This window comes from Hyperoodon ampullatus (genome assembly GCF_949752795.1).
Source record: "Hyperoodon ampullatus genome assembly, chromosome: 19".
NCBI lineage: Eukaryota > Metazoa > Chordata > Mammalia > Artiodactyla > Ziphiidae > Hyperoodon > Hyperoodon ampullatus.
Window position 1 is genome coordinate 33,046,382 of NC_136932.1, and position 24,839 is coordinate 33,071,220.

General features: G+C 43.1%; 1 protein-coding gene across 1 annotated transcript; it reads left to right on the top strand.

The window, feature by feature from the left end:
• Positions 1-5,137: 5,137 nt before the first annotated feature.
• Positions 5,138-20,173, top strand: TVP23B (trans-golgi network vesicle protein 23 homolog B; the record flags this gene model as incomplete). Its single annotated transcript, XM_079724574.1, has 7 exons — positions 5,138-5,185; positions 9,151-9,240; positions 10,651-10,782; positions 15,200-15,328; positions 16,740-16,869; positions 18,001-18,158; positions 20,048-20,173. The coding sequence occupies 5 exons, from the start codon at positions 5,138-5,140 to the stop codon at positions 16,764-16,766; spliced, it is 426 nt and encodes a 141-aa protein (XP_079580700.1). The 3' UTR covers positions 16,767-16,869; positions 18,001-18,158; positions 20,048-20,173.
• Between the last annotated feature and the right edge of the window lie 4,666 nt (positions 20,174-24,839).

Genomic DNA, 24,839 nt, shown 5'->3' on the forward strand with positions numbered 1-24,839 from the left:
AGTTCCCTGGTATTTTCGTATGGAAGCCTGATGAAGCTCAGTAAGTTCAACTAAGAATCTAAAAGAAGAAGCCCTCAAATTGCATTTTTCCTCCTCAGGGCTAACTCCTATGGAAGAGAATTAGGCACATTCATCCTTTCTACATTAATAGCATGTGTGTTGAGGTTGCTACTTAAGCCTGCTGAGGTTGGTGTCAGGGGCAGGCAGGTGATTTAGATGTGGGCAGCCCAGCATAGGGCCTGTGGCCCATCAAAGAACTCAAGCCCCATATGAAGGGGGTAGCTCCTACTCAGTAGCTCAGCATGGCGTAGGATGGAAACCATTGAAGCAGAATGCAGAACAAAACAACAAAACACCAACCCCACAAAACTCCACAACCCACACACACATTGAGTGGGCCACCAGAACCCTGGCATGGGTAGGCTAGATGCACAGGCCACCTGTTCCCAGCCTCCGCTTTCACCTCCAGGTGCAGGAATACCATCATTTGCCAAGCTTTCTCTCCCTGGAGAATTTTTTCTCCATTATTAGGAAATCAGGTTTAAAGTAGCACTGGCAAATAGCCATGTAAAAATTGTGATTTGAATGGAAAGAATCCCTTCAATTAAGGAAACGTGCTTCTACACATTATTCCATGAGCCTTCCAACAGCAGTTTGACAGCAGGCTGGGCAGATAGGATATTGTTATAATACAGTATCAAAGATGACATAAAGTCCCTGAATTTCAGCTCCTTCAAGGGGCAAGATCACAATATTCGCGGCTAAACTTAAAACCGTGATAAGAATAACATCTATTGAGTAGGTATGGACCCTGTAGGGATACCATTATCATCACCTTACTGAGGAAGGGAAGGACACATAGAGGTTAGCTAGAAAATTGGTTAAGTGGAGTAGACGGGCTCAAACCCAGGGGGCTCAGACTCCGGGGCCCTCGCTCTCAGCCTCTCTCCTTACTGTTTCCCAGGTCTATCTTTCTCCCTTAATAAGATCCGCCACGTTTAGGGTCCTCCTGCCTCGTTCTTCTTAACATTTACCCCTTCGCAGGAGGACATTTATTTCTTCAACTGCTTCCACTATTTAAGGTACAAAAGTAATCCTGTACGGAATTACACGTCATCGTAAAACACTCAAACGAAATGAAAACTATGGAATAATCATGCCCCTGACCCCCACCCCTGCCCTCAGGACATCCACACTAGCGGAATGACACTCTGTAGGCAGCAGCAACATCTCCAGGTGACAAACCATGAAGTCCCTAAAGCAGCATCTTTTACTTTCCTCTCCTGCTTGGACTGGCCCGTGCCCCAGCCCGAGTCCTGGCTTCTCGCCTCGCCTCGCGCCCGCCCACGCCCACGCCCACGCCCACGCCCACGCCCACGCCCACTCTCGCGCCCGCCCCCGCCCACTCTCTAGCCCCGCCCCGACCCTCCCACTCCGAATCGCCCCGCCCCCACGCTCGCATCCAACCCTACTTGCTCCTCCCCTGAGGGCCCGGAAGCGGAAGTGGGGTCGGGTTTCCGCTGTTACTCCGACTCCTCCAGGCCCGGAGTGAACCCTCCTCGTCTGTTCTGGTCCCCGGCCCGCGGCTGCGGCGCTGACGTGGCTCCCGGAAGTGGGGCTGGCGTGGGCCGCCATGTTGCAGCAGGTGAGGGGCTGTGGGTTCGGAGAGAGGGCCGCGGCGGCTGGGCCAGGCCTGCAAGGTCTGAGGGGCGCGTGCAGAGCGTCCGGGGCCGCTGCCGGAGCCCGAGGAGGAGCGGGTGGGCGGCGGGCGTGGCGGCCGGGATCGGGGCCGGGGTCCGGGCTGCGCTGAGGGCCGGCGCGGGTGTGAGAGGCGCGGGGCGAGGGGAGGGGGGCCGCCGCCCTGCACGTGGGATGAGGGGACCCCCGCCCGGCCTCGCGTTCAAGTTTGTGCTGTCACAGCAGCGTTGGAGGTGGCTGGTCCACTCCCGTGACCGCATCTGCCCCTCCGAGCTAATTACAGCCCTCACGTGTAGGACCAGAGATTAGTAAGAATCATTTCATAGTTTCTTCCTATTTTTAAAAAAGTTACACCTTTAGTTAGATTTTGTAGGCGTTTTTTCCTCTTGAGGGGTTACTGTGGCCCAGGCACTGTGCTGGGCCCCGGGGAAGGGCTGCGAACCGCACAGACGATTTCCTGCCCTGAATCGGAGGGTGAATTGGAGGGTGCCGGAGGTGGGGAGGCAAGGTAAGTTAGAAGACTGAAGGTAGTTTTCACAGGGCGATCACAGAACCAGGGTGATGTGATGGCAGGTGTCTGCGAATAGGTCGCTCTCGGGATTTAGGGTCGGAAAGGGCTGCTCCGGGGAGGTGACCGGAGTGGGGAATATCCGGTGATGGTCTGCACCTGCGCCCCGGCTGAAGGAGGCTGGAGAAAAACACACAACGGCACTGACTGTTCCCACTTAAGCGTGTGGCCAGGCACCTCAAGCGAGCCCTTAGGGCCGCCAGGCAGTCACCCTGCCCCCTCCGTAGCCCCCTCTCCCTCCCACCTAGGCTGCTCTCCAGGGCTTCTCCCTCAAACCTTCAGCGTTTCTTCAGCCCCCAGGTGCTGTGGGAACGTGGGAAGGGGGATGCCTGGGGATTTCAGGGCAAGTTTCTCAGCTGTTGCAGTATTTGAGCTGAAAGTTGAAAGATGATTTGGCGTTTGCCTGATGGTCCGCTTCATAGGGAATGGGGAAGGGAAGAGCTTCTGGGTAGAGAAAACATGAAGGGCAGAAAGGTGGGAGGGCCCGAAGTGTTTTCCCAGAGCAGGTAGTGACAGCGTTGCTGCAGTGCTCAGTGGGAGGGGGCGTTGTCGGGAGGTGGGCTCGGGAACAGGTCCTGAGCTGCCACGAGCTCTGGTTTGCTGTGCCTGAGGGATTTAAGTCTTATCCTGTACAGGGAGGGGCGCCACTGAACAGTTTGGGCAGGGGGGTGACATGGTATGCTCTCCATTTAGGGGGATACTCCGGGTAATGAGGGGCTGGAGTGGAGCGGGGGTGAGGCCAGAGATGGCAGGTGAGTGGGGAGGGGCTGGCACTGTGAAGGGGCTGGCACCTTCACACGAAGGTGTGAAGCGTGACTGAGGCTGCAGGTGAGTTGCAGTGAGCTGAGGTGCGAACCACTTAGAGACCTGAGGTTGAGGAGGGAAGGGAAGTGGAGGACAGAAGGGAGATTCAGCATCAGGACATTAAAACATCTCTGCACGCTGTAAAGGACACCTGAAGAAGCTTGTATGCTGATGAGAAAGATCCACCAGAAAGACCTGAAGATACAGGAAACTGTAAATAAAGGGGAAGAGTGATGGAACATGCCCCCAAGGAGGCGGGGAGAGAAGGGATTCTGACTACAAGTAGCTGGTTTAGCCTTGGAGAAAAGGGGACAGAGTTGTGAGAAGGGGTCGGGAAAACAAAGCTGCAGTCAGATGATTTTGTGGAGGAGCCAGAGACAGTGAGTTTATCTCGGCAGCCTCAGCCTTCTCTGACCTGGGAGAGCCCCCTGAGGGTGGCTGCATTGAGTTTGCGCTTGGCAGCTTCTTGGGTGGGATGGAGACGGCAGGTGCTTGGGTTGCCACGTGGGGTTTGGCCAGGTGATCAGGGTTGGGGGAGGGAACTGCCCTCGCCCCTTCCCTAGGCTGTGAGTTCCAGGTGGCCATGACCGCGTCCTACCGTCATCTTCCGTATTGACTAGCGTGCTGCCTTGCATGTAGTAGGCAAGCGATACGGAGTTTCATTCTGCTTCATGAATATTTGCTTTTCCTATCAGGACAGTAATGATGACATTGAAGATGTTTCACTGTTTGATGCAGAAGAGGAGACAACTAGTAGACCAAAAAAATCCAAAATCAGGTACGACGATAAGTTACAAGACTCGGGTTAGTGTCTGGTGCTGTTCTGTCCATTGCCTGGTGCCAGCGACGGGGTTCGGGGCAGAGTGGTTGTGATGTGCTGGTGAATATTGTGTATTGCTGCTTTGCTCTTTAGTCCGAGATGAGGTGACATCTCACGTTTTCCCTGGGAATAATTGACATACGGCATTTTATGCAATACTGAGTTTTCTCAATCTGCAAATCCAATTTTTTGAGCGCTGGTATTTTTAATTCTGACTTTTGTACCAAGAATGCACCATTTCTTTAGATAGTTTCTGTAGATACATTACATTTTGATTTATTATGCAAATTTCAGAATTGTATCTTTTGTATCAACTAATGTGAGAATATCAAGCCAAATATATTTCTATCCCAAACTCAGTTACCGCTAAAGAAATTCACTTGATGAAATCAAATTCTACCTGAACCTTGAAAACATCTCTAAGTGAGAGATGCCCGTCACAAAAGAACATGTATTATATGATTTTGTTTATGTGAAATGTCCAGAATAGGCAAATCTATAGGGACAAGAAGTACATTAGTGGTTGCCTAGGACTGGAGAGGGGTGGGATTGGGGTAAATGGAGGGGGTGACTGCCCGTGGGTATAGGCTTTATGTTTGGGGTCATGAAAAAGTTCTAAAATTAATTGTGTGATAATTGCACAATTCTGTGAATATACCAGAAATCACTGAATTATACCCTTTAAATAGGGGAATTGTGTGGCGTGTGGATTATTATCACAACGAAGCTGTTGATAAAACAGCAACTATGCCTGATGGTTACTTTGTCTTAATGCCTGAAGTGATTTCTGAGGGCCTAGAAATTCTTAGGGCATGATTTTTAGACATGTGAAAATAGGAGTCAGTCCTAAGAGTGTAGTTTCCTAATTCCTCTAAGCTTGGTAAAGTTTCTTGTTATTTATTTTGTGAAAGTTTATAATCAATGAGGTGTTAAAGTCACGTTTACATAGTGTATTTTCTGTGACAGCAGGGCCTAGTCAAATAATGGGACTTATGAAAAAAGAGAGGTAGGCGGTTTGCTTCTTCCTCAAGTCATCTTTTATTTTGGCAAGACTCTGCATGGTTCTGCTATGGCTGAAACATTTTCATCTACATCTACAGTACCTGTTGTAAATGTAATTGCATTTCTTTTATTATGTTTTGGTTTTCAGACACCCAGTGGCATCATTTTTCCATTTATTCTTTCGAGTCAGTGCAATTATAGTCTATCTTCTCTGTGAATTGTTCAGCAGCAGCTTTATTGCCTGTATGGTGACAATTATCTTATTGTTGTCATGTGACTTTTGGGCAGTCAAGGTAGGTTTGATTGTTTTTATTTTAAAATCGTGTTTATATGATGAGATTGAATGACGTGTAAACAGTAAAAAAAAAAAAAAAAAGACACTTAGTATTTCCGATTGGTATTAATTTATCTTTTTGTTACCTTGGGCCTCGCCTGTGTCAAAGTGCCAGTTGTGGCAGATCACGTGTAGGTTTACTGACTTGTCTGTGCTTTATGTTAACCTACATCAGCTTTAAAGTTAAACAAACAAACAAAAATGTGACCAGCAGCTACAGACTACGTGTATTGCTTCTAATCCTCACCACTGGTTTTGCTTCAGGGTCACCTCCGGCTGTGCCGTGTATGATTTCTAGATAAGGCCCCAGGGTAGTTTGTCCACAAATACTCAAGTACCGACCATTGCAAAGGCTCCTATTTGAGCTTGAGGGCAGTGTTTCTCAGCCAGGTCCAGTTTTGCCCCCCAGGGGGACGTTCGTTTGTCAGTATCTGAAGACATCTTTGGTTGTCACAACTGGGGGTGGGGGAAGTGTGCTATTGGTATCACACGGGTAGAGGCCAGGGATGCTGCTAAATATCTTAAGGTGCACACACAGGACAGCCCCCCACATCAAGGAATCATCCGGCCCAAAATGTGGATAGTGCTGAGGCTGAGAGATCCTGTTGTAGGGGATAGAAAAGAGTGTAAGGAATGGTTCAAACTCAGAGGCAGTGGTAGGTAGAGGGATGGATGGATAGAGAGAGAGGTATATAGATAGAGGGGCATGTGATCAAGTAACCATGGTAAAATATTAAATGTAGACACTAGGTGATAGGTATATGGGTATTCACTGTAAAACTTGACTTTTCTGTGTGTTTGGAAATTTTCATAATAAAATGGTAGGGGGAAAAATTGAAGGCAAAAAAAAAAAAAAGGCAAAAGCTACTTTTGGAATTTGAGATATGTATATTGATTCAAAAACCAGTAAGATGTTACAGGTCTGCTCATGCCCACCAACCCAGCCATTTTTAGATCTTTTGATTGTTACAGATATCAGAAGTGGTTGGCTTGGTGGTGGCCAGTTTCCATAGGCCACAAAATGCTGAGAGTAAAGATTACAAAGGTCTGTATCCTGTAGGCTTTTCTTTTGTACAGTCTTCTTTGCCTTGTATTTCTTTGAATTTCTTCTGTTGCTTTATGCTCTAAAGTGTTCACTGTATCCAGGTCACAGTTTTGTTTTGAGGAACGTTTCTTTTTGTTGTTCATGTAATTTCTGCTTAGCCAAATAGAACACCACCTTCAGTCAGTTCTTCCTGGTGATTTCCAAAAATTATATAATTAGATCCTTGTGGGTTTAGAGTTTTAAAAAATGTGGCCAGAGGGAGTTCCCTGGTGGCCTAGTGGTTAGGATTCCGGGCTTTCACTCCATAGCCTGGGTTCAGTCCCTGGTCAGGGAACTGAGATACCGGGATGCAAGCCGCAGCACGAACAAATTAAAAAAAAAAAAAGAAATGTGGCCAGAAAGTATATTTTCTGATAACATTTTTTTTTTAAAACAAGGGCTTAAAAAATACCCTTTCATCTGTGGCAGAATTACTTACAGATATGCAGACAATTGAGATATGAAATTAAGAAGTCAGGAATGTACAGAATACCAGTCCATTATTAAATGGACTTGGGGAAGGGGGTGTGCAGGGTTCTGAATGTAGTTAGAACAGCAGTGTGTCGTAGTTGTAAATCTCCAGGCAGTTGTCAAAAGAAGAGATAATTATTAAAAAAATAAGAGATAAATAAGATAAAGTTATTTAAAAAATGAAAAGAACTTAAATGTTATAACCCATATGGGGCTTTTGTCTTATTCTTTATTTTGAGAAATATAGTAAAAAAAAGAATAAATAGTTGTTTTCAAATTTTTATGCTAACTATTAGTAAAATTTAAAACATTGTGTGTCTTCCACAACATTGGAGAAGACAGGAGCAACTAAAACATACATCAAGAGAAGGAGAACAAAGCAAGCGTCCAGGAACCTGAAATATCATAGGGCAGAGTGCAAGGGGAAGGGAGCAGTAGCACATTAGTTACAGCTGTAGATGTAATTTGATTAAACCCTCTTTTTAAAGATAAAAATTCTTAGATCTGGTCAAAAATCAAAGTCCAACCCAAAAGATCTAATTATAATTGTAACATTAGAAAAAGTAAAAGAAGGCAAAGATAATATAAGACCAATTCAAACAAAAAGAAACTTGACGCTATATTATTATCAGACAAAGCAGAAATGAGAGTAAGACAGAGTTCAGTGGAACAAGAAAGGTCAGTTGATGAGTCACAGTGAGGATCATTCACAGAATGACATCACATCAAACTATAGTGAAAAACTACTAGAAACACTAGAGAAGATGGAGGAACACTGTTGTGATAGAAGTCTAACAAACCATTGTCTTTGCAGATCAGAGCAACAAAAAATACGTAAGGTTTGAAGGATCTGAATGAAATAACAAGGTCACTTTCATAGCAGTATTTGGAACTCTGTATGTAGAGGCATAATACCTTCTTGTTCAGTTTCTGTGGAACATGTACAGAAGTTGACTAAATATCACTATGAAGAAGATCCAAAGAAATTCCCCAAAGCAGCTACATTTTCTAGTCCAGTACAACAGAACTGGAGACTAATAAAAAAAAAAAATGGTTGTCAAAATTGGGATTTTTAAAAAGAGCCATTCTGCTAAATATCTTGGCTTAAAAAGGAAATAAAAACTGTAAATATAGATTATTTGTACCTTAATGATAATGATCATCTGCATTCAAACTTTTGAAACGTGTCTAAAGCTGAATTCAGAAGAAAAACAATAGACAAAAGTCTTTTATTAGAGGTCTAGAAGTTTCAAAAACAAAAATAATAAGCTTGAGAGAAATTCGGAAAATAAACTAATAATGACAAAAACAGGAAGTAAAGAATTGGAAAATGGGAAAATGGAGGAGTTTGAGACTATTCTAAGAGCTGTTATTTGAAAGTGCCACTAAAATAGACCTCTGGCTGTTCTCGGTCTTCTTTGCCAGCTCTTCTCTTTTACTTAGCCTTTGATTGGTAACGTTTCTACAAAATGAAGTTTGGTCTCTAAGGCTCCTCTTCTTCTCTTCTGTTTTCCTTTCATAATGTTAGGAAAGCTATCAAAGCAGTTTGTTACATTAGTAAGAGGGAAAGAGCTTGGTGCATTTCAAGTACTGAATGAAGGTCAGTGCCTATAACCATAGCCTTCGTTTGGGCTGCTGTACAGAATACCAGAGACTGGGTGGCTTACAAACAATAGGAATTTATTTTTCCAAGTCCTGGAGGCTGGAAATCCAAGGTCAGGGTGCCAACATGGTCAGCCTCTGGTGAGGGCCCTTCTCCGGTTCCAGACTGCTGACGTCTCGTATCCTCACATGACTGAGAGCAGAGAGAGGGTGAAAGCTGTCTCTTGACTCTTACGAGGACACTAATCCCATTCACAAAGGCTCCGCCCCCATGGCCTCATCTAATCCTAATCACCTCCCAGAGGCCCCCTCTTGGTACCATCACTTGGTGATGGGGTGGGGGCAGGGTTTCAACCCATGAATTTGGGGGGACACAGTATTCAGTCCATAACCTTTTTTAGAGATGCATAGTTATAAAGTATATGTACTGTGGTCAGGATATATAGGAAAAAGTAGGTCCCAGTAGCTAAAGAGCAAGGGGTTTAGAAACACATTAGGGAACTGGAGGAAGGACAAGAGTTCGTGAGGGAAAAGAAGGGTAATGTTTATGGGTGTGCTGACCCTGTCACCTCTGCCCCTGTGGGGCCTGCCATTGCCATTTTATTTACTCTTTTGTCCAGGCCTGGTACGTAGTGGTCATTAACTGGATATTATGGCGGGAAAGTTGATGATTTCTTGTTTGTGAACTGTTACACTAAGATACGATGTTATGGTAGACCTGTAAATAATGTTTTTAAAATGTGTGTGCATATATTAATCTTTACCAGAATGTCACAGGTAGACTAATGGTTGGCCTGCGCTGGTGGAATCATATTGATGAAGATGGAAAAAGCCATTGGGTGTTTGAGTCCAGGAAGGTAAACTGCCTTTGTTTTTTTTTTTTTTTGAGCGTCATTCAGAAAATTATGTGTAGGGCTTCCCTGGTGGCTCAGTGGTTGAGAGTCCGCCTGCCGATGCAGGGGATACGGGTTCGTGCCCCGGTCCGAGAATATCCCACATGCCACGGAGTGGCTGGGCCCGTGAGCCATGGCCGCTGAGCCTGCGCGTCCGGAGCCTGTGCTCTGCAGTGGGAGAGGCCACAACAGTGAGAGGCCCGCGTACCGCAAAAAAAAAAAAAAAGTGTAGATACATTTGAGTATTTAAGGGTCAATTACCTAAACACTTCAGATGCATCTACTGCACATAAGGGACCGCCCCAGATTGCTTGGCATGGTATAGCACAGAACCAGATGGCCTTCTAAACTTGCCTTGCGTTTCTCTAGTTCCGACTGGAAACAGGGCATGTCCAGGAAAGAACCCTGAGAGGGCTTGGGCTCAGGGTTTATGCCGCGTGCTTAGCTGCCTCCCAGGGGGCTGCTGCTGAAGGGTCTCTGTTTGGGACCCTCAGCCCTGTGTGCCTTGCCTAGTGTAGCTCCCTCCAGTGGCTCCCTCTGTCCTTGCCCCCGGGGTCCTCCATTCGTGCGCAGGAGAAAGAGGAGGTTTGCAGCTGGATAGAAAATCTGAGTTAAGCAGAGAGCAGTCTGTTCTTCAGGCTGTGCCTTCAGAAGCCCTAGGGGACCTTGCTCTGTTTTGGGTTAGCCTGCTTATCTGTAGTGGAAATCAGTTTGGGAGCCAGAGGACAAAATTCCTGGAGACAGCACCAATTAAATTGCTTGCCTCTGCTTGTTAGGCCCTGACTAGGACTCCTCAGAAAACAGCATTGTGCTCAGTGAGCCCATAGTCCTTTATATTATAAAGTCTACCTTGGAAACCACTCAGCACCCTTTTAAATTCCTGGGTGTTGCTGAGACATTCTGGTCATTGTCTGGAATCCCTTGACTGCATTTCTTCCTGTGGACCCTGACTTGACCTTTTAGTCTCCAGGATGACCATAGCCTTGATTTCCTGAATCCTCACCTAAGAAGGCATCTTTCAAAGCTTGCTTATAAATAATGAGTATAAGTGCAAGAAGCATTGACTAGAAACCTATCAGAGGCCACGCTTACTGTCTTGGGTGATGACAGACTGTCCACTCTGCCCTGAAAATGAAACATTCTCGATTTAAAACAAAGTATGTTAAGACCAGTTCCAAAATTACAGTAGTGGTAGATCTACTGTTTTGTTTGAGGGAGATTGTGGGGTGAGGGGTAGGAGTTCTGACTTGGGACTTGGGTTGTCTGTATTAATTTATTTGAATTTGAGGGTAAGAGGTTTTTCATTAAAAATGTTAAACTTCTTGCTGATAAATATCACAGAACATTGGTTATTAAATTCATGTTCTTTTGTAGGCCTCTCCTCAAGACAGTAAAACAGTTTCAGAGGCTGAATCAAGAATCTTTTGGTTAGGACTCATTGCCTGTCCGGTGCTGTGGGTAATATTTGCCTTTAGTGCCCTCTTCTCCTTCAGAGTGAAGTGGTTGGTGAGTATCAGTGTGGAGCTATCAGTAACTCACTAAGGTGGCTGATGGACAATCATAATAAGCAACCACCTGTGTTAACCTCAGGGCCCCATCTTGAATAGGCAGCTTCATCATGTATTTCCCAAGTTTGGTTTCTCAACTCTGCTTTTCTCTTAAGTACAGAGAGCAGAGTCCTGTGAAAGACTCCATCTCACCAGTTCTCCAAGTGCTTAGCAGAATTTGATTTAGCCCATCTTGTTCAGTGATTACCACATTTATCACATAATCTTGTCGGTTGGGGATGGTCAGTGTACTCCAAACGTGCTTAACTTGGTTTGGAACTAACAGAGTGGTCTTTTCTGAAAATACTGGTTGGTAACCTGTTCTGGTTATCAATTGCAACAGTCATCTTATGATCTCTTGCAGTTTCACTGGTTCAGAAGTTTGGGAAGGGCTTGTCTGGAAAGTTCTGGCTCGGGATCTTTTGTACTTGTGGTCAGACAGTGGCTGGGGGCTGGTGAGGCTTCTCCTCTTTATGGGGTCCCATGGCCTCTTAACACGGTCTTTCCACATTGCTGGTTGGGGCTTCATTACAGTCTGGTGGCCTCATGGCAGTTAGACTTGGAGGGTCACAGCTTACTTGGAGGGTCACAGCTCCAGTTGAGAGTGTTTTAGCTCACAAGGTGTATTACCTTGTACAACTGTATTAGTTTGCTAGGGCAGCCATAACAAAGTATCACACACTGGGTGGCTTAAACAACAGAAATTTATTTTCTCCCAATTCTGGAGGTCTGTCTCTTTGGCTTGTTGACTGTCTTCTCCCGGTGTCTTCACGTGGTCTTCCCTCTGTACATGTCTGTGTCCTAATCTCCTCTGCTTATAAGCGCACCTATCATATTGGATTAGGGCCCACCCTAGTGACCTTATTTTTCCTTAATTCTTTAAAAACCCTGTTTCCAAATACAGTCACATTGCGGGGTCCTGGGATGATATATATATATGTAAACATATACATTTTGGGGGAACAAAGTTCAGCCCATGACAACCACCTAGCCTCAGAAGTCACAGCATCACTTTTGGCACCCGTCCACATTCAGGAGAATGGAAATTAGGCTCTACAGCTTGATGGGGGAGTAAGAAGATTCTAGAAGAAAGAGCATGTGGAGGTACAGTTGCCACCATCTTTGGAAAATATAATCTGTCACTTAGCCCAAACTGTGTGTCTTATTCTTTTAATAATTGATTGTATCTCACTTAATACTTACTGGTATCAGATGTATTTTGGCCTTAATTGTGTTTTTTTCCCCTGTTTTTAATATTTCCTTGTCTAGTTCGCTGTATAGGTTCTCTTTTCCTTTGTGCATACACATACCTAAATACTTTCCCTTTTGAGATTTGGAAGGTTTATTTTCTGTTTTTAGTTTTTCTAGTAGTTATCTGTATCACATAACCCTCTTTCATGCATTTCATGTATCATACCTTTCATGAATTAAGAAATGTATTTAATATCTTGATTTCCTGCTGTGAAAGATGTAAAGTTAACATTCATGCCTTCTCCCACTTTTCCTCCCTCCTTCCACTTCTGGATTTTTGTTGGTTGTAGTCTTAACTTTAGTTATTTTAAGTAATATACTTACTCCTGTTTATTGACTTAGAGACTGTTTAGAAAGGGAGTGAAATAAACACTCTTATATTCCCTCTTTTGTTTCTTCCCTTTCTATGCCTGAGCTTTCTTTGTTCCAGTATTATTTTTGTTGTCAAGGTTTATAACAATTACCTTTTGAAACGATATTTGTTACTGATTGTTCAGTCTTTGATTTACCTTTAAATAAATTGATTCAGTCCTTTTATTGCAACTTCTCCTTTACCTCTTGGTTGGCTGAATTTCATTGTTGGGTGATTTTTTTCAAAAAACTTGTGGGTATTATTTTCCTTTGGCTCTGTCATGTTTAAGAATATGAGCCTGTTGACTTTATTCTTGAATAAACTTTTCTTTTTTCTTTCTGAATAAACTCTTTATGCTTGAATAAATTCTTTATTTCTTCATTCTTGAAAAAAGATTCTTTATTCTTGAATAAAGAATTGGCTAAGTTAATATTCTTGGGTCACAACCTTTTTCTCTCACCATTTAGAAGACATTACTTACTCATTTTCTAATATTGAATATTGTAGAGAAATCTGAGGCCTGGCTTACTTAACCTCCATGTAAGGGAGTGAATTATTTTTCTCCCTGGACAAATAATTTTTGTTAATCATTCTTGAAGTTTTAAAATAGCATACATAACCAGATTGTCTTTGTGTTTATCTTTCTGTATTGCTTTTTCTGGAAACTGTGTGCCCCTCTTAATATACAGGCACAGGTTTTGCTTTGAATCAGGAAAATTATCTTCTGTTCTCTTTACATTTATTTATGTTCTGTTTTTTTGGTGTCTCTAATTCTGAGGTACCAGTTACCTCTGTGTTGGATCATTTTTATCTGTTCTCATCTACTATCTTAAATGCTTTCGTCTCTCATCTTTTTCCTTTCTGGTTATTCACTCAGCACATCTTTTTAAAAGAGTCTGCCGTACACCAGAGCTGTCCTGGGCACTGGGGATATGATTAAGGGCCTGATAAACAAGATGACTGCTCCAATAGCACCACTTTCTAGTGGAGCAGAGTGTAGACAGATAGTAAATAAGGGTTGTTAGAAAGGTGATACAAGGTAACAGAGTGGAGAGTGCCAGGGAGAGCTGAGTGGGCTGCTTTAGCAAGGGCTTCTCTGCGTTTCCTGAGCTCTGCCAGCTCTGTTTTCAACTCCTTCTGGTGTCTTGTCTTACCTTCATTCCCTTTGAATTCTTATCTTTAGGTTCTTCTGTAGGGTGACATATGCTTCAGGAATGCTGTTATTTTGGTGGACTCTGTTTCTTTTTAGAATCAATTCTTCGTCTGCCTTTTGCATACTGTGTTCCTTTCTTCTTTTTGTTTTTTGCTGTGGTTCTGCGTAGCTGCCTTTCCCTGTTCCCCTCCCCATTTTGCTCCTGTTCGCAGTGGCAGCTCTGTCCAGACCTTCTCTTTATGTTGGTTTCGTGTGGGTGAGTTCTCCTTGCCTGCCTTCCTTGTTGTCTGAGACATCTGGGCTCTGCTGTGAGCTGCGGTTTGGTCGACTGAAGGCGCAGGTGTGAGGAGGGGACCACAGCCCTGCCGCCGGCTGCCTTGCCCGGGTTCCTTCCCTTACGTAGTGGAGTTCTTGTTGCTCTGTCGTGGTTCTGCCCTCCTGCTTTAGATCGTTTGTGAGCCCCTGGAGCCTTCACCTCTCTCTGGGGAGGCAGCCCAGTCCTTCTGTGGCAGTGTTTCCCCTTCCCTAAAGCAGAGCGGGGAGGGGGGGTGAAAGGTGGTTTGGGCTCCTGTTTTAAGACCACAGGGCAGGAAGGGGGCATCCCGTCCCTCAAGCTTCCCCACCCACTGTTCTCTGTGGTGATGGGCTTGATGACCGTTGGTCCTCCTGCCTACGCAGACCATTTGCTTATTCTAGAACAGGGCTTGGCAAACTGGCCTGCAGGCCAAATCTGGCCTTACGCCTGTTTTTGTAAATTTTTGTTGGAACACAGCCTTGCCTGTTTGTTTACATATTGCCTGTGGCTGCTCTGGGGCTAGAATGGCAGAGTTGAGTATTTGCAACAGAGACCATATGGCCTGCAGAGCCTAAAATATTTATTATCTGGCCCTTTACACAAAAGCTTTGTAGAATATTTAACCGTGGGATCCCCTCATGTTGTTCTAATTAACTTTTCTTTAATAATATTTAAATAGTAGGCTTGTGTTTCTTATTCTCAGTCCTTAGCGGTCTTAGTGGGGTCACCTATAGGACTGTGGCCACAAGGAAAAAACAACTCTGCTGAAGTGCATTTCTTCCTAGTGCTGTGTCCCCCTCTGCGCCCTCCCCCCCATCTCCTTGTCACAGAAGGCAAACCCCTGTTGGTTGCTACCTTGAGGCACCGGTTTGCTTTCTTAGACGCCAGGTGTTGCCCACACATTAGCATAGAGCAGAGACTCAGCTCTTTGTGCTTTCAGTGTGTTGAACTTGATCTATCTCTTGACCATTCTTTTGGAATTCTTAAGGAAATAGTTGACATTTGAGCCCCTTCTGAGTCTCATTTACTTTTTTTATATCTTTACTCACAGAACCATGGAAAATATTAGAGAGTGGTCCCCCCACTGCACCCCCGGGGCTGGCACAGAGCATGTGTGTTGATGGGTGCTTGTTGGGTGGTGCAGGGTGCGTATTGGACGGGTCTGCCCTGGGAGGGAGGGTGCACGGGAGTCTCACGGCCACAACCCCTCTTCACAGAGCTTCCTCTTCCTGCTCTTTCCCGAGACAGTCTCCGCGTTTTGTTTATGGCAGAGAGACGGTCAGTCAATGTCAGGCCCGTAACTGTTGGTTATTCCTCTCTCCCAGGCGGTGGTTATCATGGGTGTGGTGCTGCAAGGGGCCAACCTGTATGGCTATATCAGGTGCAAAGTGGGCAGCAGGAAGAATTTAACCAGCATGGCTACATCGTACCTTGGAAAGCAGTTTTTAAGACAAGTAAGTGTTTTCTGGATGTCAGGGTAATTTGGATGCGGTCAGTGACTAATGCAGTGATGATTTCTAACTCTTGTAGAGTTTAATTTCTATGAAGTACTTTAAAAAAAGTCTTTAAAGGGACATACTTATGACATCATGATGATAAAGTTATTTTAATTTCTCTTTGGAGGCTTATAGGGCATTCCAGAAATGTATTGTCGGTATCCTGAAATTATTTTAAAACCAGAGGGATAAATGTTCATTGATAATAACTTTTTTTTTTTTAATTAGCTGAAGTTCAGTTGCTTTCCATTACTTCTGGTGGCTCTAAATGAACAGTTTTGAAGAATGTATCAATATATTGTATGGTTTTAGGCTTTATAGTAAGAACAAGTTAGAAACATAATAAGACCGTATTGTTAAAGATTGTTTTAAAGTACTCGGTTTGTTTTTGAAGAATGTATAGGTTTTACTATAGTTCCCCGATATGAAGATTTAAATCGGAGTTTTCCATGGGGTAAGTGGTATTCATAGGTAAATAGTACTTGGTAAAACCTTTGGGAAATTGATTAGGTCTTTGTATGAGTGATGTCTCGTGTTTGTGTTCATGCAGTAGGTTGGGCAGGTAACGTTATACAGGACACTTACGGGTTCTCAACCTTGGACATGCATCAGAATCTCCTGGAGGGCTAGAGCACAGATTGTGGGATCCTACCCCCAAAGTTTCTTATTTAGTTGCCCTGGGGCCGGGTCTCATAGGTCAAGTGTTTGCAGGTTCCCAGGTGGTACTGATGTTGCTGGTTCAAGGATTACATTTGTGACTAAAGCCCTGAGAGGCTAAGTGACTTCTCAGGAACATACAGAAACAAAAGGGTGCAAAGCTAGGGCTTAACTCAGCTCTCTTGCAATCCAGTGCCGTTTCCTGTACAGTTTCTCTTATATAAAAGTTAAGAAGTAGGGAAAATGAGGATTCTTGTAGGGACATGACTCTCCTCCTGAGGGTTTTTGCAGAGTCCCAGTATACCTTTGCTGGGTAAGGTCCACCTCATGGTAATTGTCAAGTGTGTGCTTAATAGGTTTTTTTTCCCTTACGATTACCAGCATTCAGGTGAAATTGAACCTTGAGCTTGACATACATGGACAGGGTCAGTAGACTTTCATGGCACTTGGTGATGCTCTGCTAAAATGAGAGTGACTTGCTGGACATCTGGGTGGACCCGTTGCTTTACTTCTCTAGCATGACAGTAATTTTTAACGTAATTGGGCCATGGGATGCCAGGTAATGTAGTAGCTGGCTGTGCTGGCAATTACAAAATGTTTTCCTAGTGCTTTAAATCTGGTATGTTAAGTAAAATAGCTTTTAGTGTTAAGGAGTTGTTTCTCTTGCAAGTAAAATAGCTTTTAGTGTTAAGGAGTTGTTTCTCTTTTGCAGACCACTGGAGACGATCAGACCTCCTGAAGAGAGTGAGGGAGCCTGCGTGTTCTTTCCATCGGGAACAACTGAAGGGGGTCTTGACTGTGAACCTTTAGAACTCAGTACCTATTGCAAAGAGGAGTGTTGGGTTTGTTTTTCCATTTTAAAGTTTACTTTAAAAAAAAAAGGAGAAGTAGTTTTCATATTAAGTTTTTACTTTCTAGCATATGGGGCTTGAAGGTGTGGTGTAGCTAGAAACATTGTTAACATTTGGTTCATGGTGTACATATGTGTATGCACAAAGTCGTGTAAGATCCATGTGTCTTAAATTAACAAAAGTGTTTGTGTTCATGCCCATATGGAATGGAGACCTTTGCATTTTGATCCACAGAACAAGGAGTATGTTCCTAGTCTATCTCAAAACTCTCTGTGTTTACATACTATTTCTGTAGATTATTTTAGGTTTTGCTTCCATGGTAAGAGTGAGCACTTTGGCTTATATAGAGAGTTAGAAATAATTGTTAATTTTACACTTAATATATGTGATGAAACTTCATGATGAAACTTCTTATCCTAGGCGTTTACAGGCAGGTAAAAACCAAATTTGGGCTATTGGTGTTAACTAGTTTCTAAAATTTTGTTATTTTTATTTGTAATGAGTCACGTACTTAAGGCCCAGTTAATATAAAAGGAATTTTCATAGTTTATGTTCATGGGATACGTAGGCATTGCTGCTGTTCTATTTATTTTTGGGGAAAGATAGCCAGATTTTACTTTGGAACCTGCCAGAAGCTCTTCAGTGGTCCTTGGCCTAATGAAATCTACCTTTTACCACTGAAAGAGTATTATTCTTATGTCATAGTGAGAATAATCATTTCAATACTTGGCATTGTAAATGCCTAAAAGACGTTTTATTTTACGAATCTATTTTTTTCTTGCTATAATGGGGATATCGTAAATCATGTATTTGTATTAATGGTATTTCTTAAAACAATATATGTAACAATCCGCAAACTGTTGTAGGCATCTGTAAATTCTGTTGTAGGTACTGTAAATTTTGTTTTAATCGGCAGATAGATTATTTTGTGATTGTATTTATACATTGTTAAAAATTTTTTGAAGGTGTTTTGTTTAATTGAATGTATCTTATTGGCGTGATAGCTTTGAAGGTGCATAACTTTATATTTGTATAAAACTCTACTGCTTACAAAGCACTTTGACACTCGTAATCTCATTTGATCCTCACGACAAGCCTGTTATGTGTGATGCCGGTTTATAGGTGACGAAACAGGACTTCAGGTTATTGACTGACTTGCCCAAGGAGACACTGATTACAGGAAGACCCATCAGGACATATTACTGATTTTAGAGGAAATATTTGTCTCTAAATATCCTTTCCTTTCGTACGAATCATTAATTTACTAAGTCATTAATTTGGTAAGTGCTTGTTTCCCATTTTATTTATACTTGTCTGGTGAGGAAAGTGGATGCTGTGTAAATGTTTTTATTTAACCTGAAAGATCTGGTGTCAGTCTGTAGAGCTGAGAGTCTCATGGGGGGGTTGCTCTTGAGGTAACTATTGTTATTTGAGGCTGCAATCCTAAACCAAATATGAATTGAATTTTGGAATATGCACGTGGCAGGACCTACTGTTTATCCCCCAATATTCATTTTCCCCTTCTATTCATTTCCCACTTATTAGCCAGGACATGGCAACAAAGACAGTTTTTCCCAGATTTTCTTGCTGCACCTTGGCTACGCTTCCAGGAAGTATTCTTAGAAGCCCGGCATGCGCGTCCCCTCCCCTTTTCACCCCTCTTAGCTGAAATGTTGACAGAATAGATGGCGCTTGAACAGCTGTCATGGACGATGGGGTGAAAGCCTTATTTTGAGAACAGCAGAGAAATAAGGTAGAGATTGAGTTCCCTCTGATGGGGCCAGCAACCCTGAACTGCCTGTCTGAATTTTTAAACGAGAAACAAACTTCTGTCTTGTTTAAGTGTTATTGCTTTGGTTTTTCTGTTGCTACAGCCTAAGTGAATTCTTATCAATACAGTATATTTTCAGCAGTCCCCATAATTGTTTCCATTAGTATAGTATTTGAGATGTAATAGTTCATCAAATACATATTTGCTCTTTTCTCTGTGAGGTAATTAAGCTAATATTATAGATGCTACCAAGTCCAGCTGTTCTAGATGCTGTTGCTGCGTAAAAATTCACCCCAAAACTTAGCAGTGTAAAACAGTCATTTTCTTATGCTTACACAAGCTGTGGGTCAGGAATTTGGGTGGAGCTTAGTGGGGACAGCTTTCCTCTGCTGCACAGTCTGGGGCTCGGCTGAGAGATTTGAAGGCTGGGTTTTGCACATTGGCCAGGAGGCAGGAAGCATCTGGGGGCATCTTCACGGGTCTGGAGATTGATGGTGGCTGTCAGCTGAACCTCAGCCAGGTTGCTGGTTGGAACACCCACATTTGTGACCTCTGGGTCGTCTCTCTGTGGAGGCTCATCTGGGCTTCTTCACAGCCTGGTAGCCGGGGTCTAAGACAGGCTTCCCCAGGGAGCCAGAGAAGTGTGTGACGTTTTTATGACTAGTCTCGGGGTTCACATAGTGTCACTTCTGCCATACCCTGGTTGAAGCAGCCACTAAGGTCCCCCTGAGTTCACGGGGAGGGGACAAAGCAGCCATCTTTGGAAAGTAAAATCTGCCACACATAGTCCTCTCAAGACTGGAAAACTACTTGAAGAGACCGAGGGTAGCAGGTGTTTCTTTCTTTTTTATCTTCCCTGGTCAGCCTTGAGCACAGGTGAACTGACTGAATGGTGCAATTAAAATGAAAGTAACATTGCATTCTGTAGCCCCCAGTGTGCCTGTTGTTTGGCCCACAGCTCTGAAACACAGGCAAGGGTGTGTGTGGTTGTGTGGAGGTGATGGCACAGTAAGTCCACCATGGTGTCACTACTGTGGTCCTTTAAATTTGTAAAACTCTTCAGAGCTCATTCAGAGTTCTTTTATGTCTATTACCTTATTTGATTTTCCCCCATAACCTCTAGAAGGAGGAGAGATCATGAATAACCTCATGTTACAGATGAATAGCTAAGACGGAGAAAAGTAAAATAATTTACTGACGATTGCATGTAGTAGAGACAGTGATGCTCCCCCAGTATTCCCTTTGTTCTCCTGTACTTCCCACCAGCTCCCTAATTAACTGAAGCTGTGAGATCAGTTATGGCCCGTGTGATGTGAGTGAAGGTGACCTGCATCGCTTTTGGGTGAGGAAGGTGAAACTGATGTGAGAGTCTCTAATCTTTCTTCCCTTCTGTGGCAGCCAGTGGTGCTCGAGATGGTGCCTCGGCCAGCTGGGTCCCTGGGTGGCTTGTAGAGCAGAATCCCCCACCTGCTCCTGTTGGACGAATGGCGTAAGTGAGCAATAAACTTTTGGTGTGTGAAGTCACTTGATTTCCTGGTTAATTTGTTTCCATAACATAACACAACGTAATAGCCTCTTCTGACGAATATAGGTGCACAACTGACAAGTAATACTCAGAAAACTTTTAAGTCCTAATTCAGTAATTCCTCCACTGTTCCATGCTATTTCCTTTTGCAAGGAAAGAAATTGGAATCTGGTCCCTTAGTGCAGCATCACCAATTCTAATCAGAACAGACAGGTGAAGTTGACCAGGTGAAAATTCAACTAGGAGAGTCCACCTCCATCTAAAGGGACAGGAGCTTCTCATTTCCAGCCACTTGTTGCCACTCAGGAGTGTGGTTCCTGTGTTGCTAGGGTTTTCAGTTTTTTAAGAGGAATGGAAAATCTGGATGTTTATATGAAATCTGATCTTTTAATGTTTATAAATTAAATTTTAAAAGAAAACAAACGTGAAGTCAAACTGAGTATGTTTGCAGGTCAGGTTCAGCTGTGCTAACTTTCGTGGCAGTGCAGTGATGTTCAAATTAGTTGAGCTCTTTCTTCTAAGTCTTGTGTCAAAGCTGAATATCTATAATGAGCAAAGCAGAGCTGCTCTAGAGGAAACAGGTTTGGAGGTTCTGGAATCACCTGCTCAGCCCTAACTACCATTTTCCAAGGAGCCCCCGAGCCACTGTTTGCTGCAAGCCACTGCTGGGGAGGTGAAACCAAAGTCTGCCTGGTTTTGAGGAACACCTTCTCAAATCATATGTCACATACATTTTTCAATTAAAAATAAAGTCGAAATAATATCAAATTCTTGTGAGAAGCAGGAAACATTCCTTAAAACCTTAATATTGTTATTCTAAAAGGAAAAGAGCAATCCTGTCACTTCCTAAAGAAGTTAAATTTAGTGCCAAGAAAAAATGTAGTCTTATATATAACTTTTCCCCACTACGATTAATTAAAAAATAATAATTAAAGCAGTCATGGTGAGAAAACCGAAGGGCTACAAAGAAATGCAAGTCTTATCCCACTCTCAGTTCTGCTCCCCAGAAGCAAACATTTTCAGCTGCTGCAGGTTTTGTATTTTGGGGTATTTACTTCCATACTAAATAAAATGCTTATTGTTTGTACAGTGTTTCTTGACTTATCAACTTTCTATAGTAGCTGTTGGCTTCCTGCTAAGAAAAATGAAGATTTAACTCAAACCCCTCCCCCTCATATAGTTTGAGCACTTTTTTTTCCCCCTACTTGGTTGTAACGTTAAAGGCTTAACATAAACCTCCATTTCTTATTCCTTAAGTTATCTGATGTTTAACTGTTTTCTTTATTAGTAATTTGTTCAACTGCAAGTAACAGGAAATTCCACAAATAATAGTGGCTTAAACAAAAAAAGGGTTTGTGTGTTTCTCTACAAAGGAAGTCTAAAAGTGGGCACTTGCTGGTGTTGATGCAGTTACTAAACAGTTCCTCAGCTGGTTTTTGTCCCCATGGTCATTGCCTCAGGGTCACAAGATGACTGTCACAGCTGAAGATGACTCATCTGTTTATAAGTAAGGAAGGAGAGTGGAGGTTCCCGTCCTATCTATTCCCTTTTAGCAGAAAAGCAAAAGGTTTCTCAGAAACCACTGTAGACTTTTGCTTCTGCTTGCTTACATCTCATTGGCCAAAGTGGTGTCACCCAGGTGTACGGAAGTCTGGAAAAGCAGGTATGAAGGTGGGCACATGGCTGCCTTGAGTAAAAGTGAGGTTTTGTTAGGGTAGAAAGGAGAAAGGGACATGGGGTAGGAAACTGGCAGCGCCCACCACATACTTCTCATGGGGGCTTTATGTAGAGGGCACCGGCTGCTGCTGTGGCACCGTTTCTACAGTAAATAAATAGCCTTGGATCTGGACGGCCTTTTTAAAGCCAACTTTTGATGCAAAGCCATTAAAGCACTATTTGGTGAAATAGTTCTGTGAGGGCGTAGGCTGCTGTACTCTTACGTATATATTCTTACTTTAATGTGATTTGGGGGTTGGACTTAGGATATTTAGAGCCTACACCCTCAAGAGTTCTCTTGAGGTGGTGCCGCCCCCAAGGGAGGGTGTTTTTGTAAATGTGTTAATCATTGGTTAGCACGATAATTGGTTATTTTAGTGGGCGGAGGCTAGGGATGCCTGGAGCTTGTAGTGCATAGGACAGTCCTGTACAACCCCAAATTGTCCTACATCTCTATAGCTTCCATGTGTCCCATGAAAATTATGTACGTGACAGTCCTGCTATAAAGAGAAAGGAAAAGCAACCCCTGACAGCTGTCAGCTGGAGGCTGACCTGGCCCTTACAGCTAGGCTCTGGTGTTCTCTTTGAACATGAGTAATTCTCTACGACACCAACATCTGACAAGGCTGCCCTGTGACCATGAGGCAGCAAGACAAAAATGAGGATGCTTTGTAGTCATGTTGGAGCATAGAAACAAAAATACCGTGCAAACCACAAAACATGAGCAAACACCCCCTCTCCTGGCTTATGTGGAGACTGCTGCTTCTCTGCTGAGTGTGGTCTTAGACCACTCTGTTCTCCCTACCACCTAGATGAAAATTACCAAGATACCTACTCACAATTGCTTTGCTTTCTGAAAGCACCCAATCTGGAGTAAAACTATGGTTCATGGAACCCTGCTTGAAATCCCCTAACACAGGCCCAAATTCTCTGATAAGCCCGTCCTAGCACCCTTGTACTGAGACACCCCATGGTGTGTGGTCTTCCTTGTGCAAATAAACCCACTTTGGTTCAACCACAGTTGTGTTCCGCATGGTCTCTAGCTGGTGAGCATTGACACTGATTAATAATTATCTGAGCGTAGACTGTAAGTCCTTTTTTGTTGCAGATTTGCAACACTTGACTTACCCAAAAACGCAACTATCAAGTAAAGGAAGGTTGTACTCTTTCAGTACCTTACCAAGAGTGTCTCACCAGTTTGAAAACTGTCACGTTTTCATGTCAGTGTTGCTCATGGCATTTGAATTGCAAGTTAAAACCACTGCAGCTGCATTAGTCTGCTTTGTAGTGGCCACATATACAGGAATTATATGTATATTTGCAAGCACCCGACTATGTGTCACATGCATGTGCAGGATTTGCATGCCCAGGAAAGACCCGAAAAGGCCCTAATCTCTCATCTCTAGATGGTCTCTTGAGGCTCTGCACAGACAGGAAATAAAGGCTTAGGTAGAGTTGTAAACTTCTGGAGTGTTGAAGGTGTGTCCCAATACACATGAGCCCCTCAGCAAAAGGCAGAAGACTTATTTCAGGTGCTTAAGGAAATATCTGCCTGATTATTAGCTGAAGATGAAGCTAACTGAGTAGAGATTTCAGTGGCTACACATGACAAAGAGTACGGATTTACAGAATTAGTTCTGGAAAGTCACTAAAAAACCTGCAGCCACCACCACAATAAGCATTAAAGGGAAGGGGCCACAAATCTGGTTTCCAGAGTCGCCACCTTGCATTACTGAAATCCTCCAGTTTTTTTTTTTTTAAATTTTTTTTTATTAGTTTCTGCTTTATAACAAAGTGAATCAGTCATACATATACATCCGTTCCCACATCCCTTCCCTCATGCATCTCCCTCCCTCCCACCCTCCCCATCCCACCCCTCCAGGCGGTCACAAAGCACCGAGCTGATCCTCCAGTTTTCAACAACAAAAAATTATAAGACATGCAAAGAAACAAGACAATGGCTCGTACACAGGAAAAATTCAACAGAAACCTTCCCTGAGGAAGCCCAGACTTTAAATCAGCTGTCATATATGTTCAGAGAGCTAAGAGAGACTTTGGGCAAATAACTAAAAGAAAGTAGGAAAATGAGCTATGAACAAAATGCAAATATCAGTAGATTAAAAATAGAAAGGAAGCAAATAGAAACCTTTGGAACTGAAAATGGTAACTGACATGAAAAATTCACTAGAGAAGTTCAACAGATGAAAGAGAACAATTGAAAATAGGACAATTGAAATAATGCAGTTTGAGGAGCAGAAAGAAAGAATGAAGAGTGAATATAGCCTAAGGGACCTGTGGGACCATCAAACATACCAACATATATGTTATGGGAGTCCCAGGAGACAAGAGAAAGGCAGAAAGAATATTTGAAGAATTAATGGCTGGAGACTTCCCAAATTTCATGAAAGACTTGGAAAAAAAAAACAAAACCCTACATTAATCTGCACTTTCAAGAAGTGCAACAAATTCTAAGGATAAATTCAAAAGAGATCCACATCTAAACACATCATAGTTGAATTGTCAAAAGCCAGTGACAGAATATTGAAAGCAGCAAGAGAAAACAATCCATCACATATAAAGGATGCTCAATAAGATTAAAAGCTTGCTTCTCATCAGAAACCATGAGGTCAGATGACACATTCAACATAGACTTTAAGACAGAATTGTTACAAGGGACAAGGACATTACATACTGATAAAAGGGTCAATACATCAGGAAGACATAACAATTATATATGCACTTGACAACAGAGGTCCAAAATGCATGAAGCAAAAGGTCAGAGGATTGAAGAGAGAAATAAAAAACCCACTAATCATTATTACTAGTGGTTCACTATTAATAATTTAATGATTAAGTGAGATAATCCGTATAAAATATTCAGCATAGTCCCAAGCATATGGTAAGCACTCCGTAATGGTACCATACTCAGAAAGGAAAACAGAGTTGCTT